Source organism: Eublepharis macularius, chromosome 3, assembly GCF_028583425.1.
Source record: "Eublepharis macularius isolate TG4126 chromosome 3, MPM_Emac_v1.0, whole genome shotgun sequence".
Taxonomy (NCBI): domain Eukaryota; kingdom Metazoa; phylum Chordata; class Lepidosauria; order Squamata; family Eublepharidae; genus Eublepharis; species Eublepharis macularius.
In genome coordinates, this window is record NC_072792.1 from 175379512 (window position 1) to 175394537 (window position 15026).

At 44.2% G+C, this 15026-nt stretch overlaps 1 protein-coding gene across 1 annotated transcript in view; it reads left to right on the forward strand.

Annotated features, from left to right (window-relative positions):
- PRCP (prolylcarboxypeptidase) overlaps nucleotides 1-15026 on the forward strand; it is a 43221-nt gene that overhangs the window by 8652 nt on the left and 19543 nt on the right. Inside the window, exons 2-5 of the mRNA XM_054973607.1 lie at nucleotides 9325-9465; nucleotides 9570-9671; nucleotides 11210-11391; nucleotides 13344-13501. Coding sequence (XP_054829582.1) covers nucleotides 9325-9465; nucleotides 9570-9671; nucleotides 11210-11391; nucleotides 13344-13501 — 583 coding nt within the window. The remainder of the gene's footprint in view (nucleotides 1-9324; nucleotides 9466-9569; nucleotides 9672-11209; nucleotides 11392-13343; nucleotides 13502-15026) is intronic.

Below are 15026 nucleotides of genomic sequence, written 5' to 3' on the forward strand. Positions count from 1 at the left end.
TTTATGTCTGTATTTGGATCTGTAGTTTTCAAAATTCTGCAATCTATACTCTATTATATTGTTTATTGAATGTCTCAATTGTTGATCATATTGACTTACACTGCGTAATCCACTTTGAGTCTCGGTGTGAAAGGGAGACAATAAATCATACATTTATAAAAAAAAAAATACCCCCGTGATCTCTCCCCTTCCCGAGTTCCACTCCCAGATTTCCAGTTATTTTCTTACCCAGAGTTGGCAGTCCTAATTCCCAGGATAGTTGAGGGGGCTGGAAAGGAGCCAGAATAGGTATGAAATAATTATTTTAAACTGTTTATAGTTGAATCTTTAGTCTGATATCTTTAATAGTGCTCTCCTGGCAGTTGTTATCCAAGCAGGGCTTTTTTTCTGGGAAAAGAGGTGGTGAAACTCAGTGGTGGAACTCAGGACTGCACAATGACATCACTTTGGGTCGGCAATCTAAACTCCCCTCTGTCTGGAGATTAGGGGGTGGGGCCACTGACCATGTGACCATTTTCAAGAGGTGCCAGAACTCCGTTCCACCACGTTCCAGCTGAAAAAAAGCCCTGTATCCAAGTATGGAATGTGTATTACCAACTGGATTACCTAACTGGGCACAATTTTAGCTTCCTGTAGTGGCTGTTCTCTACCATCTTGCGCCTGAGACAAGAATAAAATTTGGCATACTTTTAAAGAACAAATATAGGTGCAAATATTCTCTGAAAACACAATTCAATAAAAGCATACTGTCTGGCAAACTGCAGGCTGGTGGAGGGGAAAATTTCTTTGTCTGTTTCCCATACCCTCCCTCCCCTAAGGTGCTGGGAGGAAATGGATCAAAATGAATAACATGGTTTTTAAAAAAAAATAAATGTGCTCATGTGTACATATAATTGTGTTATAAAAGGGTAAATTGTTGAGTATCTACTTTCCTGTAGCGAAACCATAGTTTACAGGAAACTTAAGCAGGTATGAGCATAGTGTTTGGGTGCACAGTTGTTTGCTCAGAAAAACCCCTAATCTCTCTAAGAAGCTCTTTGTTTGCAAAGAACTTGTGAGCAAAGGGCACCAGGAAGCACTTTCTCAGCATAACTTGTAACCACCCTATTAACACGCGGCCGGATTGTCTTTCAGTCGGCAGTGCCTTTCCATTTAAAAGTTTGGTATACCTGGTGTTGAGTTCAAGGGCCAACAAACGCAAGCTGCTTCAGGCCTTTTAATCTACAGAAGGATGGAGCAAGCCGCAATTGTAGATAAAGAGCACAGTTTGGGAGCAGCTACTAGAACAGCACTAGCAGCTTTAGATTATGAATTCCTTCTGGGGCAGACCCCGGGCTTGCATATGTTATCCTACAACTCAGCTGCTTTGGGAGAAGGATGCAGATTGTGCTGGAAGTATCAAGAGACACTTTATGAACGACGAAACCATCTGGGGACAGTCCTAAGGGGACATCTGTGTGTAGGGTTGGCTGTGTTTGCAATTAAAACCCCAGCAGGATTCCAAACAAAAGGAAACCTGTACCCAGCAGCCATTGAAAAGCATCCTTAACTAATCAAAAACTTGGACTGGAAAGAGCTGGTACATCAGAATGCCTGTTAAAAATAACTTTGCATTGTGGATAAGCTGTAATTGATGGGGCCTTTTGGCTGGATTCTTCACTCTGACGGGACAATAGAAGTTATTTTTTTCGGAGTCTTTTGAAGGTGCCATCCTGCAAACGGGCTGCCCATACCTGAGTATTCCTTATGGCTCCTCCTGGAGCAGTAGCCTGACTACCCCATGTGGTCAGGAAGGCCCCCGCGCTAGCATTATTCTGCAAAACGTACCAGAACATTTTTATGAAGGGTAGACCAGGCTCGCTGAAAGTTTTAACAGCTTTTATTATATTGTGTTTTAATAAAAGGCGATCCAGAAACAAAGGGATAAATAAACTCTACGCCAATGAAAAGACACGAGCTCTGCGTGAACCTCATCGAAGCAGCGGGACGCCTTGCCCTGGCAAAATGGTGCCACAAAACAGTCCTTTGTTTAACAAGCAAAATTAATTCCATCACGGGGGAAATCTTGGATCTTAGATTAGGATCTTCATTCACACACTCGCTCAGATCAAGCATAGTGTTAGAATTTAGGTTAAGCTTGTGGCGTGTGGTTGAAAGGAGGTTAGGAGAGGAAATGAAAGAGAGCCATCATATAGGCAGCATAATTTCAATGTTTTAAATAAGTTTTAAAAACTATATTTATGTAATTTATAGACCGCCTTTCTCACTGGTGGATTACACAGTGTGAGACCAGTACGGTCCGTTTCAAGGACATTTCTATAAACAATGCCATAGGATAAATAAACACAATTTTACAAAGACATAGCATTAGTAAGAAACCAATACAGAGTTGAAGAAATGCTGAAACAGAACATAAGCAATTCTAGGACTGACATTAGGCCATATGAAGCTCAAGTAGCTCAGAGGAGCACATATTTAAGACAACAGGTAGGATGTAAGGCAGCATAGTGGTGAAGTCTATGGACCTTAACTCATTAGCGAAGTTTCTGAGAGCCCCTCCCTACAACACAAAAGCCTTTTTGAATAATTTGGTTTTACGTCGTTTTTGGAAAGCTAGGAGAATGGGGGCTCTCCTTACCTCCTCAGGCAGGCCGTTCCATTGGGTAGGGGCCACCACAGAGAAAGCCCATGTACGAGCTGCTGATGATTTTGTCCATGTGCAGGCTGGCACCTGAAGGAGACCCTGTTCAGATGAGCGAAGCTGCCGTGGAGGGACATAGGGAGGGAGGCTGTCCTGTAGGTTTTCCTGTTGAAACAGCTGGGTTAAATGGCTTCATTGGCTTAGAATTATACCCAGAAAAAAAATCTGTGAAGGTCCCCCAAGGTAAAAAAAGTGGAACAAAAATATGGATCTTATTCCATAACATCAGAGCACTGGCTCCGGCTTCTCACAAAAGATGGCTTGCAAATCTGAAAGCAAACTGCTAACTTGTCCTGTCCTCCTCAGCCTTGACCCTTACTTTGATGTGCAGGTACATAGATGAACATTGTGGTTCCCTCAAGGGAGATTGGCTGATGGCCATCTGACACAAGCTTCCCTTGACCGCCTGAGATGTGTGCATCGTATGCTTCTGTCATGAGTAGACCTATATAAATAGTTGCCTTGTTTAGAATGCTTTTATGTCCTGGTTTATTGCTTCGGCCACTAGATGATTATATTTTGTGCTCGGGAGGTGATAGTGGGTGAGGAATTAAGAACCACAGGTGTTAGGACACATGATAACCATCTCCGCATATGACTAAATGGCCTCATCAACATTTTTTTTTAAATTTATGAGTGCAAATAAAATCCTGCCGCCCTTAAACAGTAGTATAGTTTCTTCTTCCCTCCCACCAGAGCTTAATTGCAGCAGGGAGCAATCTCATTTCATTTTGTAGAGTGGAGCCTCTTGTTAGCCACCTTGACCACAAATGCTGGCCACGCCAGCTTCCCCTATCTGGCTGCCCTTTGTGGGAGGTGTATAGCTGGAGCAGCCAGGGAGCTTAATAGGAAGGAGTTGTCTTTAGGTTCCGGCCTGCCTGCACTGTACCTAGGTGGAGGCCAAGGACCTTGCTTGGTATTACAGGTGGCTTCTCTTGACTTACTTCTGTTGGCGGTGACGCTACTGAACACTGTGTGAAGTTTGACTTGCTAGCTCCAGGATGGGAAATATCTGGAGATTTGGGACGTGGAGCCTGGGGAAGGCAAAGTTTGGAGAGAGACCTCGGCAAGGTATAATACCATACAGTCCACTCTCCAAAGCAGTCATTGTGTCCAGGGAAATGGATCTGTGTAGTCTGAAGATCAGTTGTAATTCCAGGAGATCGAAAACTTGGAATGGAAAGAGCTGGTACATCAGGAGATCTTGAGACCCTTATGTGACGCTGGTGTATGCAAAAATATGGGTGTGTGGTTTTTTCTGCATGATCTTTTTCCTCCCTTGAATGGGTTCCCCTTCCCTGTTCTCACAGTGTCTTCTATGCAATGGTGGGAGTGGCTCCCCTGCTTGCTTCTCCACTGCAAGATTGAGGTCCTTGGCAGGTTGTGTGAATGGGCTGCTATGCAGTAGCAAAGCCTGCTTTGAAGTGCAGAAGGGCTAGGACCTCTTCAAGGGTCCCACAATGGATCCTCATCTTGATGAAGCAGGTTCTACAGTAAAATATTGCCATTCGCTGGGTTTTTAACAAGAACCAAGGGCCATGGGTTAGCAGTAGAACATGTGCTTTGCACAAAGAAGGTGCCCGGTTCAGTCCCTGGCATCTCCAGTTCATAGCACTTGCTACCCAAGATCCTGGGGAAGACCTTTCACTCCTTAATGCCTAAATCTAGGCAATGGAGACAATACTGATCTTGATGGAACCAGTTGTCGAACTTATAATGAGGCAGCTTTATCCGATATCCACCAGAACTGAATCGATTAATAACGTTAGATTCTGTTTTCTTGCTCCGTTCTTCTTTCTCTTCCCTCTTCTCTCTCCTCCCATTCCCCTTTTGAAATGTCTGGGTGCTTTTTGTCTTTTCTGAAAGAGTGATTACTCGAGTTAACTGAATTGGGAAGTAATGACTTCCTTTTTGAAGTGTCTTCTTAAGGATTTAGCTTCCTTATCACTCTTAAAGTTTTCCCTCCATCAATCTAAATCTATAAAGGTAACAGTCTGCAGCCAAATCGACAAGAGTTCTCTGCTCCCTGGTCAATATTGTGGCCTACTTGTTCCTAGGCTTCTTCATCTGTGCGCAACAGCTTGTGCCCCCACACTGCCCAGAAGTGTCACAGCAGTTCCCATTGCTTGATCGAATGTTGCTTCGATGGAGAAAAATATCGACTGTTAGGTGATATGTTGTAGCCTGGCAGCTGTCTGCAAATTGTCTAGCCCGCCTGCCCCTACATTCCGCCTTCTCTAACTGGTGTTGTGATAGGGTTGCCAACCACCAGGTGGGGCCGGGAGATCCCCAAGAACAACAGCTAATCTTCCGAGGGACAAAGATCAGGTCCCTTGGAAGAGATGGCTGCTTTGGAGGGTGGACTGTATGGCATTCTACCTGCTGAGCTCTCTCCCCAAACCCCCAAATCTCCAGAAATTTCCCAACCTGGAGTTGGCCATCCTATGATGTGATGAGTAGTTCGTTCTATTTTTTTTTCCAAAATTTTTTTATTGGATGGGTTAACAAACATAAACATGATAATCATTATCATTTTCCACCCCATTACATTTTCCCCATCCTTTCCCCCCTCCCTTATCTAGTGACTCCCAACAGTTTTCCATACCCAACTTAACCTAAAGAATATATACTATAAATTCTTAAAATCTATAATAATATGTATAATATGTATCTATATAATACATACTAATCTAGTCTATTTAATTGTATTAACTATATCAATATAATACTTATCTAACTTAAGAGTATACAAAATATATAAGTATATAATAGGTACATATACTATATATATACTAATCCTTAAATACCTATTATCTATATTATAAATCTATTGCTTCTAATACATCACAAAAATATTATATATACTCCCTATTACCTATTCAACCTTATTATTCAACCTTATTACTTCCCATATGAATACACTATCTTACTCTTAACTTTATAATACTATAATACTATAACTCTATACTAATCCAATAAAATACAGTAAAATATACCCCCTTTTAACCTTAAGTAAAGTTCTATCTCCCTCTTAACAACTATCCAAAGACCACAATTTCCCCTTCATGTCCCACTTTTTCTCCACATATTTCTTGAATTTTTCCCAACTTAATATATATTCCAATCCGAGTAGTTCATTCTAATCCACTTTCTTAAAACACCCCTACCTTTTCAGTTAGAGGTATTTCTGGTGTGTGTCTTTCTACAAGACTTGCTACCAGGGTGAAGAGAATTTTTTTGAACTGAGCTGTGGTGTGGTGCCAATCTCATAGAAGGCCCCTGCAACTCTGTGCTTCTGTGAAATCTTGCGTTAGGTGAAGCTGAGAGCTTTGATGTCCAATCAGGATAATGATAAATGCGGGAGGGTTCCTTTAGCAAATCTCTCCAGTGATTCATTCAGTCGTTATCAAATACTAGCAAAGAATTTGTGTATTTAGATTTCTAGCATGTTTGAATCAGATTATTTTGTATACATAGGTACATTAAAATGAAAAAGAGTAAACCTGTGCGTGTGGGGTTGGGGGGTTCAGGCTAGAAATGTGAAGGCCGAGGTGGGGGAAAGAAGAGGCGTGATTTTATCCGAAGGCTTCTTTCAGTTAAAACTGGAAAATCTGAGGAAGCACTGAGGGGGGAAATTCTATGAAATATTAAAATGAGTAAAAATGCTGCTCAGAGCAAGGCTTTTCACACTAAAAACGAATAGCGTAAAGAAGTCTCAGGACTTACTAATTTTTTCAGATGGAAAAAGTGGGTAATTTGAAGAAGCGCTGAAAGAAACCGCCTACCAAATACTTGCTTTTTTTATGCAGAAAAAAACCCCTTACAAAGCATTTCACTCATTTTAAATGTGCAGCATGAAGGCTTTGGTCTAAACAACAATTGGTTGCAATGTCTGAATTTGAGTGCTTTGACAAATTTAAGACTTGTTTCTTTCCCGCAAACTCATGATGTCCGAATATAGCTCCTGTTTTGCATAGCTCTTTCTGCAAGGGCTGTGGAAGTACCGGTGCTGGTAAGACTGCACAGACTCTCGATGTACACAGTACCCCAGTAGTCTTTTAAATGTAGGAATGCCCATTTATATCCATACACAAAGCTAGTCTAGTCTTTAAGCACACTTTAAATATCTAAAAGCAAATTCTAAGCTAGGGACTTTTGGGAAAGGAAATAAGTCTTTCATAATAATGAAAACAAGGCAGCCTACGTTGGAATGGTGTGGCAGCATTTGGGATGCGCTATGATTATCCTTTTTGAGATATAGTGCTCTGTGTGTGTGTGTGTGTGTGTGTGTGTGTAAAGTGCCATCAACTCACAGCTGTCTTATGGCAACCCCATCAAGAGGCTTTCAAAGCAAATGAGAAGCAGAGGTGGTTTGCTATTGCCTTCCTCTGCAGAGTCTTCCTCGTTGGTCTCCCAGCCAAGTACTGACCCAGCTTAGCTTCCGAGATCTGATGAGATCGGGCTATACCATGCTGCCTTCCCTCCCATAGATTTTTAAAAGAAAACAAAAATGATCAAGGGGCTCAGGATTTTAAAAAGAAAAAAATGATCAAGGGACTCAGGGCATTTTCCTTACAAGGAAAAGCTTAGAAGTTTGGGGCCTCTGTTCAGTAAGGATCCAATCTGCGCTCTTGCTGTCATATCAGTTATCCTTAAATAGCACAATTCTGATTTCTTGTTAAGATGTTACACCTCTAATTTAACAAATGAGAATGCTTGGGTTGTTGGCGTGGGCTTCAAACCTTCAGCAGGATATCCTGTGCCTTCCCTGAACTTCTTGCTAGTGGAAGAATAATGTAGGCAGGATGTGCCTTTTTGCCCTTGGGTCATGTACCAGTCGAGGTTAGCGTGAATCTTTGGTGCCTTTCCCATAACGGGGGAAACGGTGCCCAGGCCGTGTTTTGTCCTTAATATGGTATTCCCATAAGCTTTGATCCAATGCCAGCAGCCAGATGGTATGCTGGGGGGTAGCCTCCTTTTTGCTCCCGTCTTTAAAACAGCTTGATGGGTGTTCCGGCATTGGCATTGTAAAACTGGAGAGCGCAACTACTAGGAAAAGGAAATAGATTCACAAAATGATAAGAAGTGGGAAGGGATGTCGCTTCTCTCCAGCTCCCCAGAACCATCAGTGGAGTCAGAAAGGCAGCTGCCAGCATCCTCCCACTGTGCCTGCATCCAAACTCAGCTGAGAATCCCTCCCCGAGGACAACTGGTGCCAAGTGTTAGAAGTAGTTTGTATAGGATTTTGACCTCCATGTTCTATTTTGATTGGAAATTGAAACAATTCATTCTCTTATGAATGAATTAACTCCCGTCCTCAAGTCATAGTTGACTTATGGTAACCCCTGTTGGGGTTTTCATGGCAAATGTAGGCATCCTGGTCTTGCAGCTGTAATGGAGAGCCAAGCTGCGAGACCAGGATGCCTACATTTCCCGTCAAAACTTGAGGGAAGCTGACAAGTGTCCAACCTGTGTCAGGCATCACTTGTAGCTTGGCTCTAACAGAGGTGGTTTGCCATTGCCTGCCTCTGCAACCCTGGTCTTGGTTGGAGGTTTCCCATCCAATTACTAACCAACGCCGACCATGCTTATCTTCAGAAATCTGGTGAGATCAGGCTCTCTTGAGCTATGAACTAGAAATGACTAGCTGTAGCAAGGTTTGAGCCCGGTAGCACCTTAAAGACCAACAAGTTTTCCCAGAGTGTAAACTTTCAAGAGTCAAAGTTGCCTTCATCAGATACAAGTAGGAATGGAGATCCCTGAAGGATTATATCCCAGTCAGAAGGTGCTGCAAAGAAGGAAGCCAGGATGCAAAGATACGATGCAAAATTTAATTGGCATGATTAGAACGGGGGGAGAAAATGCTTAGTAGTAGGAAATGCAGAAAACGAGCATCTGTAGTGAGTTGATAATCCTATGTCCCTATTCAGCCGTTGTTCTGAATTTGTGAATGAACTCAGATTAAGCAAGCTCATGTTGTGATCTCTCCTTGAAGCTTGTCTGCTTGCAGACTGTCACTTTTAGGTCAGCAGTAGAAAGAAAATGACTAGCTAGTATGTGTAGGCAAGTGGAGTTTCTTGGCAATGTTGCCTTTATATCATTGGTGCTGCCATTCTATACTCTGAAGCCTTTTCTAGAGCATTTAGCAGTGTTGGCCTTAGTTCATGTAGAACGTGGTGTTGAATCTCTCTGTAACGCAAGCAGGGTACTTAAGCAGTCAAGTCTGTTCTTCAGCATAACTGCTATTTTTAACTCTTCCAGAAATTTGAAGTGGACTTAATAAACACTCAGTTACTGTTCTGTTGCTCCTTTGGAAGAGACGAGCCCAAGATCTGGGATTACGCAACGACTCCATCTGCTGGCTGTCTACCTTCTTGCCCACGTCTCATTTTCTGATCTTTTTTTGCCTTGTGTCACCATCTGAGTCCAGCAGACCAATGCTCCTGACAGATTTTAAAGCAAGTTCCCGTGAGCCCAGGCCCATAAATGGCACACATGCACACCTGTGAATCTCACCTTTGGCTGTTTAAAAAAAGCTTTGTTACAGAATTGTCTATATTTTGCGTGCTGAAGTTTTTTTGCCATTTATTAATCACGGGTTCCCTACTGATGTGTTCCCGCAGATTGACCACTTTGGCTTCGCTGAAGATCGCACATTCAAGCAGCGCTTCCTCATAGCTGACCAGCACTGGAAGCATTATCATGGAACAATCCTTTTCTATACTGGCAATGAAGGCGACATCACCTGGTTTGCTAACAACACGGTGTGTGTTACTCTAGTTTCTCACACTTCCTAAGCCTTTGGGATCTGCTGCAGATAAAAAACGGTATTCCTTGCAGCATTAAATAACCTTTTCTTCCCTGCCAGGGTCTTATGTGGAACATAGCTGAAGAGCTCAACGCTCTCTTGATATTTGCAGAGCACAGATATTATGGAGAGTCTCTGCCCTTTGGAAACAAATCGTTCACTGTAAGTACGTTCTCCTGTATAAAAATTTAAAGTTTAATCAAATTAAAAATTAAAGCTTAACGACATCTAGAGCAGGGATCCCCAACCTTTTGTGAGCCTCTTGGCTTCTCTTGGAATTCTGACATAGGGCAATGGGCACAGCCTCCAAAAGTCTAATAGTAACTCATCAACATCTCAGGCAGAAGCTCTGTTTAAGAGGACGCTTTTTTAAAATGAACATATTATTTAAAAACATCTTCTTGCATACGCCTTCAAGCTCCATGAAAAATTTTGTGACGTGGTGGCAGCTGCTGTGAAAGCAAAATTTTTGAAAATCTGCACAGCCCATCAGATCTCTATGGTCAATCAGCAGCCCTGCTGGGCAAATGCTCCACTTGGTCCTGCCCACTTTCTAAAAACACTTGGCGGGTATCCTGGTGCCCCATGAGTGCCATGTTGGGAACCCCTGATCTAAAGGTTTGCCAGGATCTTTCAGGGATGCTGGGGGCAACAAAGGGGAAAAGTGCAACCTTATGCATGAGAAAATAAGCATTCTGGGGGAATTGCTAAATACAGGCTGCAATATGGAGAAGAATCCTGTTAAACACAGCAGAATTTGCCATAATGAAGTAGCCTTTTGTTAATAGTTCTGCTGGAGATGATGCAGATAGTTGTTGTGTGTTTTCCGGGCTGTATTGCCGTGGTCTTGGCATTGTAGTTCCTGACGTTTCGCCAGCAGCTGTGGCTGGCATCTTCAGAGGTGTAGCACCAAAAGACAGAGATCTCTCAGTGTCACAGTGTGGAAAAGATGTTGGCAGGTCATTTATATCTACTCAGGAGGGGTGGGGTTGAGCTGAGTCATCCTGTAAGAGTTTCCCAGGGTGTGGAATGCTAATGGCAGGAGGCTTCACTGTATCCTACAGTGATAATGGCAGGAGACTTCACTGTATCCTACAGTGAAGCCTCCTGCCATTAGCATTCCACACCCTGGGAAACTCTTACAGGATGACTCAGCTCAACCCCACCCCTCCTGAGTAGATATAAATGACCTGCCAACATCTCCTCCACAGTTTGACACTGAAAGATCCCTGTCTTTCGGTGCTACACCTCTGAAGATGCCAGCCACAGCTGCTGGCGAAACGTCAGGAACTACAATGCCAAGACCACGGCAATACAGCCCGGAAAACCCACAACAACCATCGTTCTCCGGCCGTGAAAGCCTTCGACAATACATGATGCAGATAGACCGTGTGAAACTCTGAAAGCTTTTACCCGTCAGCAAATTGTTGCCACTGTTTGACCAAAACCCTCCCTGCTCTATACACGTGTATGGGCATGTGAATGGACCTTGCCCCCCAGTGGATGGGAAGCTATTGGACTTTGCCCTGATCACTTTGCAGACAAATGGCCATTGGCTCTGTAGATTGCATTTTGTCGTATTAGATTTCCTCCTTTTCCCTCAAATTGCATGAGGAATGGAGCAATAGACCTACTTCTTAAGGCAAAAGAGACCTCAGGTTGTTTTTCTGTTATGCTGCTGTTCTCCTATCTTATTTCAGAATGCCAAGTATTTGAATTACCTTTCTTCGGAGCAAGCTCTGGCAGATTTTGCGGTCCTTGTTCAGCACTTGAAGAAGACTATCCCGGGAGCCCAGAACACCCCTGTCATTGCTATAGGGGGATCATATGGAGGGATGCTTGCTGCTTGGTTTCGAATGAAATATCCTCACGTAGTAGCTGGGTGAGTGCCAGAAATCTCTAGAATTCTACACCTGGGTGACAAAGGCATACATTCTAGAGATTTCTCGGAAAGAACAGGACATTTACTGTATTGCTGTATGAAAATATTGGGTGATATTTACCAGTCTCGGGGAGAAGGAGGAGAGGATCTGCAGAGGAGCAGCAATGTGACCTGTGCTTCACAGTGAGAAGTAAGCTCAAGTGAACTTGAGGGTGCGTGGATGGGTATCACACCCACCCACACAGAGAGAGCGAGAGAGAGCAAATGGCTGGGTAGTCTAGTTATAGTGCAAAACACACCCTGGAGCGAGACTGGTGTCTTGCCTCCAGAACCATGGCTTAATTGAGTTGGGAAAGGTATGATAGGATTATCTTGGGCTGGGCTGTTGCTTGATGACCCGGTAACTACCAGATAGGGAGGCTATCAGATGCATTGAATAGTCTTGATTAGGTAAGTGGGAAAGGAAAGATGGAGGGAAGCGTTAATGGGATTAGGCAGGGAGGTGTCTCAGGAAGCCTCATCTCCACTGCTCTCCGCATGGGTGCCATTCAGTCAGTCACCCCCTGTGACTCATGTCTTGGTAATTCACCAGTTTCCAGGCCACCTGGCATCTGTGCTGCCTTGCTGGGCAGTATCTGGAACTGCTGGCAAAGGGGTTTTTGATATTCCATATCCATAAACTGCCCTTTTAGTATGACAGAGGAGTCCAACTGCTAATAGGTTAGTATAGAAAACAGGAATAATGATAGCAGGGGAGCACATACACTCTTGCTGCCTAGCAACAAAAAGCCAAGGGAAATGAGTTTGACATGTTGTCTTCTGGCCTCTAATTGTTGATAGGCTCTGTAGCAGGCAAATCTCTGTGGCGCAAGGGCTCTTATAGAACGAGACAGTATTGTATAGTGGTTGCAGTGTTGGATTAGGACTGGAGACTTGGGTTCAAATAATTTCAGGTGGATAGCCACGTTGGTCTGCAGTCGAAGAGTAACATCCAGGTCCAACAGCACCTTAAAGACCAACTAAATTTCCAAGGGACGAGCTTTTGAGAGTCCAGGCTCCCTTCGTGGATGGAGGAATGGAGAGACACGCATCTCACTGCCTTGGTGGAAGGGCTGGAAAAAATTAGATTCTAGGTCATGGGTCTTATGCTCACCCACTTTACTTTCAGTAACTATTGTGGGTCTCATCTGTGAGGAGGCCAAAGCCCTGTGTGGACAGCCATCTGCACACTGACTAACCACATGAGCAGGGAGACTGGGTGCGAGTGCCCTGGCCTCACTATCCACCCCCCCCCCCATGATCTGCACTGAGCAAGCACATGAAGTGCTCACACCTATGCCCCTTCCCCGTGATCAGTGACGCTGCTTTCTTAATGCTGCTGGTCACAGGGTGGATTGTGCAGGCACATCATCTGTGCATTGGCACCCTGCAGGATAATTCTGCAGAGAGCCAGTTTGGTGTAGTGGTTAAGAGCGCAGGATTCTAATCCGGAGAACCAGGTTTGATTCCCCACTCCTCTACTTGAAGCCAGGTAGGTGACCTTGGGTCAGTCACAGCTCTCTCAGAGCTCTCTCAGCCCCTCCCACCTCACAGGGTGATTGTTGTTGTGGGGCTAATAATAACATGCTTTGTAAACCATTCTGAGTGGGTGTTAAGTCATCCTGAAGGGCAGCATATAAATCAAATGTTATTATTAATGTCACAGGTTTGGGGGGGCAGACCAATATCTTTAGACCCGCTCTCCCTCCCTGCAGGGTTGTCGAGCATATGACTGGACCATCTGCAGAAGGCTAAAGAGATGACGCGCCCCTGGGGGAGTTGCCCTCTGCTCAAGGCTGATATGGGTTTAGAATCCGGGGTCAAGATCTGGAACATGTGCAGGGCGTGTTTTCTCCACAGGCGCTTGGCGTGAGCTCCTTAGCTGAGTTTTGTCCCTCCTGCCTCTGTCCCAGAGCTCTTGCGGCGTCAGCTCCCATCTGGCAGTTTGAGAACTTGGTTCCTTGCGGCGCCTTTTACAGCATCGTGACTCAGGACTTCAAGAAGAGTGGGAACTGCTGCTCAGAAAGTATCCGGAATTCCTGGGCTGCCCTGAACCGTCTGTCTTCTACAGGTAGGTGGTGAGAAGGGGGATGCTCTGGTGGAATGCATGCCTTTTATTTAGAATGTTTATGCCCTCCATTTCAATTGAACGGGTATCCAAGGCGGTTCATCGAGGCAATGCAAACAACCCAAAGAATACAGCAGGCACATAGTCAAAGAAGAGCAGCAGCAGTCTAGCATCAGCTAACGGAATAATCAAACCCAAGAGACAGAGATGACAGAATCCACCAGATCAGAATAAAATCAGTTAAACCCTTTAGCAAAGAGAAGGGACCAGGAACAAATCACTTCCATAGGCCCTTAAAGGTTAAAAAAAATCATTCCAGAATATAGGAACAACTTAAGAACTTGTGAATTTAGTACCAACCAAGCTTCTCCGGAACAAAGCAGCTCTTCCAGTTGTCTAACTCTCGCTGCATGGCACAGCCCCCGAAACCACCCCAGTTGCATTGGGATGGAGAGTGCCCTCAGGTCAAAGTTGACTTACAGCAAACCCTGGTGAGGTATTGATGGCAAGAGACGCACCGAGGTGGTTTGCCATTGCCTGCCTCGGCAGCCCTGGTCTTCATTGGAGGTCTCCCATCCGATTACTAACCAAGGCCGACGCTGCTTAGCTTCTGAGATCTGACGAGATCAGGCTTGCCTGAGCTATCCAGGTCAGGGTCTGGTGCTCTGGTACCATAATTAAATTCTGGAGGGTGGGGAGGGCTAAAGGATACAGGCTGAAAACTCTGATTAAGCTTTGTCAGACAAATCAACTAAAAAAATCCTGCTCTTGATGCTGGGCTGGCCAACTTTTGGGAAGCTTGTGCAAGAGTTTTAAAGAGAAAGAGCTACCTTTGGTGTTCTTGATGCTGCTTTCTTTGGCAGTGGGTGATAGAATGAGAAGTAGACGTTGTTGTGCACACCAGTCCTTTTGCAAGCCCCATAATAACCTTTTACCCATATTGCAATAAGCATGCTCACAGCCAAGGAATGATATGCTCATGTGGATCATAGCAAAAAAAGGTGGCATGCATCTGGATTTGGTGTGCATCATTTTACACTGTAGAATCTCTGATTTCATGTAGCATGGAGACATTTCTTCACTGAAAACTGTAGTAAATCTTCCCTTGGACCTTGTTTAAAAATGGGATAGGGCCAGATAACATTGCTTTGGGGGCTGACCCTGGCCCGTTGGCCATGCCAGCTCTGTAGAATTTCTCAAAGTCATTTCCTGATTTCTTTCACTCTTTAACATAACCAAGGAACAGAACCTGAAGTTGGACTGCACAGACGAGAGCTGGCTTGGTTCTTGTGGCAGGAGTGATTGGAGGCAGAGGGCAAGTTTCGCTCTAGTTACATTGCTTGAGTCATAACTCCAAACCGTGGTTTATTTTTAGCTATGATTAGTTTATGAAACCAGAGTTTGGCTTGCAGATCATTCACATTGCGGCTGCCTCGATACATGTTGGTTTCATTCTCTTCATTGTTTCCACCCGTGGAGACCCAACTGATACCATGGCCTGCAATGCGTTAGGAAACAAGTCAGGATG